At 32.1% G+C, this 5000-nt stretch overlaps 1 protein-coding gene across 1 annotated transcript in view; it reads right to left on the bottom strand.

Annotated features, from left to right (window-relative positions):
* LOC134188196 (talin-like) overlaps window positions 1-5000 on the bottom strand; it is a 13659-nt gene that overhangs the window by 8146 nt on the left and 513 nt on the right. The window contains exons 2-8 of the mRNA XM_062656397.1: window positions 4098-4464; window positions 3242-3481; window positions 2888-2997; window positions 2314-2544; window positions 2048-2194; window positions 1254-1395; window positions 876-1112 (exon numbers count right to left, since the gene is read on the bottom strand). Of these exons, the coding sequence (XP_062512381.1) occupies window positions 876-1112; window positions 1254-1395; window positions 2048-2194; window positions 2314-2544; window positions 2888-2997; window positions 3242-3481; window positions 4098-4464 (1474 nt within the window). The remainder of the gene's footprint in view (window positions 1-875; window positions 1113-1253; window positions 1396-2047; window positions 2195-2313; window positions 2545-2887; window positions 2998-3241; window positions 3482-4097; window positions 4465-5000) is intronic.

Here is a 5000-nt window from a genome sequence, read left to right as displayed (position 1 = left end):
TTTATTAATTAATTATATATTATTTATTTATTATTTATTTATTATTACTTATTATTTATTTATTAATTAATTATTATTTATTTATTATTTATTTATTATTATTTTTATTTATTATTTATTTTATTAATTATTTATTATTATTATTTATTTTGTATTTTATTTATTATTTATTATTACTTATTATTTATTTTATTTATTTATTATTTATTTATTTTATTTATTATTTATTATTTATTTTATTTGTTATTTATTTTATTTATTATTTATTTTATTTGTTATTTATTCTATTTATTATTTATTTTATTTGTTATTTATTTTATTAATTATTTATTTACTATTTATTGTTTATTTTATTAATTATTAATTATTTCTATATTATTTATTTGTTATTTATTTCATTTATTATTATTTATATATTATTTATTATTTATTATATTTATTATTTATTTCTTATTTCTTATCTATTTTATTAATTATTTCTATATTATTTATTATATTTATTATTTATTTTATTTATTATTTATTTATTATTCATTATTTAATTTATTTATTATTTATTTTACTAATTATTTATTACTATTTCTATATTATTAATTTTTTATATTATTTATTATTATTTATTTATTATTTATTATTTATTCTATTAATTAATTAGTATTATTTCTTTATTATTTATTCATTAGTTATTTTATTTATTATTTATTATTTATTATTAAATAATAATAAATAATAATTATTAATAAATAATTATACTACTATTTATCTTTTATTACTAATTTTCATTATTTCATTATTTACTATTTATTTATTATATATTTTATTATTTATTTAATTTATCATTTAAATTTTTATTTATTATTTACTGTATTACTCACCTTTCACAGCATTTAGGAGACGAAGATGGCCTTGCTTGTTATGAGTTAGAACAACAGCTCCCTTCTTGACATGACCAGCCAGAGACGTCAATAACTCAGCACTGCTCTGTGCACAATCAGCCAACTGATCAGGAGAGGCAGCTGTTGCACCAACCAAGTTTTTTGCCTCCTCAATAAGAGCCTTAGCTGCTCTCAAAGCAGCCTCACGATGCTCATCAAACATAGTGCCATCGAGATCTATTGACAAGAAGGATTAGGTGTGTGTGTGTGTGTGTGTGTGTGTGTGTGTGTGTGTGTGTGTGTGTGTGTGTGTGTGTGTGTGTGTGTGTGTGTGTGTGTGTGTGTGTGTGTGTGTGTGAATAAAGATGGAGTGCATGCCTTCTTCATCTAGAGTTCCCACAGATGCGGACAGTAGTGTGGCGTCCAGATCAGCAATGATTGCCTCGACAGTGAATACGGTATCTGCGCATGCCTCCATTGCTCGAGAAGCTGTCTGAAGTGGATATAAGACTAAAGCCACCTGAGAAAGAAATGAGAGTTAGAAAGATTAATCTGCGTACACACACACACACACACACACACACACACACACACACACACACACACACACACACACAACACTGTGACACACACAGACACACACACAGACACACACACACACACACACACACACACACACACACACAGACACACACACAGACACACACAGACACACACACACACACACACACACACACACACACACACACACACACACACAGACAGACAGACACACACGCGCGCACACACAACACACACTCAAAAGACAAGTGGGGTGCACAGACAGGCAAACAGACAGACAGACAGACAAAAAGACAAACAGACAGACAAAAAGACAGACAAACCGACAGACAGGCGGACAGACAGACAGACAAAAAGACAAACAAATAGACAGACAGACAGACAGACAAACAGGCGGACAGACAGACAGACAAACAGACAGACAGACAAACAGACAGACAGACAAACAGACAGACAGACAAACAGACAGACAGCCGGACAGACTTGCACACAAACACACATTAAAACTAATAGATGTAATTAATGTCAACCTTGTTTATAGTAACATGCGTTTAATTAAGAAATCTGTAGCTAGTGTGCACACATCATAATTCATAACAAGAAACAGTTACCTTAGAGGAGACTTCTCGAGCTTGATTGACAAGTTTTTGTTTGGCCGATGAATTGTAAGTGTGTTTCTGTATATCACTTGCAGTCTGAACAAGATTGATCAAACTATCACCCAAGTCTTGAACAACACCCTTCAAGTGGACAGCCACCTAAACACAAACAGAAGCATAAACACACACACACACACACACACACACACACACACACACACACACACACACACACACACACACACACACACACAAGCAATGACACTCTATAAACCTACATCGTCTTCATTCGAATGATCAGCAGTTGCTTGAGCTGCTCGGCAAAGAGTCGCAAGTTGAGTGTAAGCGTGTGTCATGTCAACACACAAGTGACCAATTTCACTTGTATTTGAGCCCATCGTAGTGACGACTTTTTCCGCATTTTGCGCCACTAGTTTTACCTTCTTGGCCATGCCTTCTTGACACTCCATGAATGTTCTCTCCTCGTCGTCAAAGTGAAGATCATCAATCTAGATAATCAGATAATCACAAGGTACAATAGCCACACACACACACCCACACACACACACACACACACACACACACACACACACACACACACACACACTGTCATAGACAGACATACATACATACATACAGACAGACAGACAGACAGACAGACAAACACACACACACACACAGTCACAGACAGACAGACATACAGACATACATACATACAGACAGACAGACAGACAGACAAACACACACACACACACAGTCACAGACAGACAGACATACAGACATACATACATACAGACAGACAGACAGACAGATACATTTGTCTCATCATGTACCGAGTACACTAAACATTACTTTAGCTCCTGCATGTTTAATCTCATCCACCAGCTTCTTCACTACAGCTCCAACTGACGTAGAGTCTTCTAATGCGGCCAGAAGAGACTCAGCAGCAGCTCTTGCAACACCTACAACAAACACAATTACTGTCTAGTGTGTGTGTGTGTGTGTGTGTGTGTGTGTGTGTGTGTGTGTGTGGTGTGCGTTTGTGTGTGGTGTGTGGTGTGTGTGTGTGTGTGTGTGTGTGTGTGTGTGTGTGTGTGTGTGTGTGTGTGTGTGTGTGTGTGTGTGTGTGTGTGTGTGTGTGTGTGTGTGTGTGTGTGTGTGTGTGTGTGTGTGTGTGTGTGTGTGTGTGTGTGTGTGTGTACATACCCACAGATTCTTCCAAATCATCATAATGTCCATCCGCTTCTCTACCCTCTTCTATCACACTCGAAATCGCCTCCAACAATCTCTTCGTCTTCTGCAGCAAATCCACTTGATGCCGATCACTCGACACAGTGGAAGCAGTGTCCACAGCAAGAGAGGCAAGTGAGACAAGAAGTGAGGCAGCACTTGCAGCAGAGTGTCCCAATTCGTCCAAAGATTCCCGAGTAGACACACTCAGCGTCCCTTTACACAATCAAGTTGTAACAATGGATGCATTACACGCAATATGTAATGTATATATATTTATATAAAATTAAAAAATTTAAAAATAAATTATAAAAAAATTTAAAAATTTAAAAATTGAAAGAAAAATAAAAATTACAGAAATTAAGAAATATTTAAAAAATAAAAAATAAAATAAATTATAAAAATTTAAAAATGAAACAAAAATTTAGAAAAAATAAAATTACAGAAATTAAAAATTATTTAGAAAATAAAAAATAAAAAAATAAAAAATAAAATAAATTATAAAAAATTTAAAAATTGAAACAAAAATTTAGAAAAAATAAAATTACAGAAATTAAAAATATCAAAAATATATTATATTATATTATATTATATTATGCTACATATATTATTAAAAATATACAAAAATAAAAAATAAATATAAAATTTAAAAACTTTACAAAAAATTTATAAAAAAAATTACAAAACTTTACAAAAAATAAGAATTTAAAAATTAAAAATAATAACAAATTAATTTTTTGAAAATCTACAAAATAAAAATAAAATAATATATATATATATATATATATATATATATATATAGTATATGCAATATGTAATATGTTCTGCTTACCCACACAATCAGAGACCGCCTCCACAGAGGCCGCCATCTTGATCTGCAATTCAAAAAACGTTCCCGGTTTGTACGCTTTCAGTTGACCTCTCGATGCCGACAGACATGCTGCCTCAATCTCCTTCACCGTGTCTTTGATTTTCAACATCGACGAGTGACATTTGGATATTCCTGGTGAGTTTGATTTCAATGCTTTGGCTAGAGAGCTTGTTGAGTCACAAAGGCCTGCACCATGTTTGCTCAGAAGGAGCCATGCGTTTGTATCACTGAGGTTGAACAGTAAGGATTTGGTAGAAGAGAAGAGACTGAAGGCAAATAAGAGTAATTGACGAGCAAGAGAGAGAAGTGCTTGTTGAGCTGTGTGATTCTAAAATCAGTAGATAATGAACTATGGATCTAAATAATGACAATGTATGGTGTTGTGCATGAGCGTGTTTGTGTGTTTGTTTGTGTTTGTGTTTGTGTTTGTTTGTGTGTTTGTATTGTCTGTGTGTTTGTATTTGTTTGTTTGTATTTGTTTGTTTGTTTGTTTGTTTGTGTATTTGTTTGTTTGTGTTTGTTTGCTTGTGTTTGTTTGTTTGTGTTTGCTTGTTTATGTTTGTTTGTGTGTTTGTTTATTTTGCTTGTTTGTTTGTGTTTTTGTGTGTTTGTTTGTGTGTTTGTGTATTTGTATTTGTTTGTGTGGTTGTATTTGTTTGTATGTTTATATTTGTTTGTATGTTTGTATTTGTTTGTTTGTATGTTTGTATTTTTGTTTGTGTTTTTTTGTGTTTGTTTGTTTGTGTTTGCTTGTTTGTTTGTGTTTGTTTGTTTGTGTGTGTTTGTTTATTTTGTCTGTTTGTTTGTGTTTTTGTGTGTTTGTTTGTTTTTGTTTGTTTGTGTGTTTGTTTGTTTGTTTGTGTG

The sequence above is a fragment of the Corticium candelabrum genome, chromosome 12 (assembly GCF_963422355.1).
Source record: "Corticium candelabrum chromosome 12, ooCorCand1.1, whole genome shotgun sequence".
Classification (NCBI taxonomy): Eukaryota; Metazoa; Porifera; class Homoscleromorpha; order Homosclerophorida; family Plakinidae; genus Corticium; species Corticium candelabrum.
This window is presented reverse-complemented; position numbering and strand designations above follow the sequence as displayed.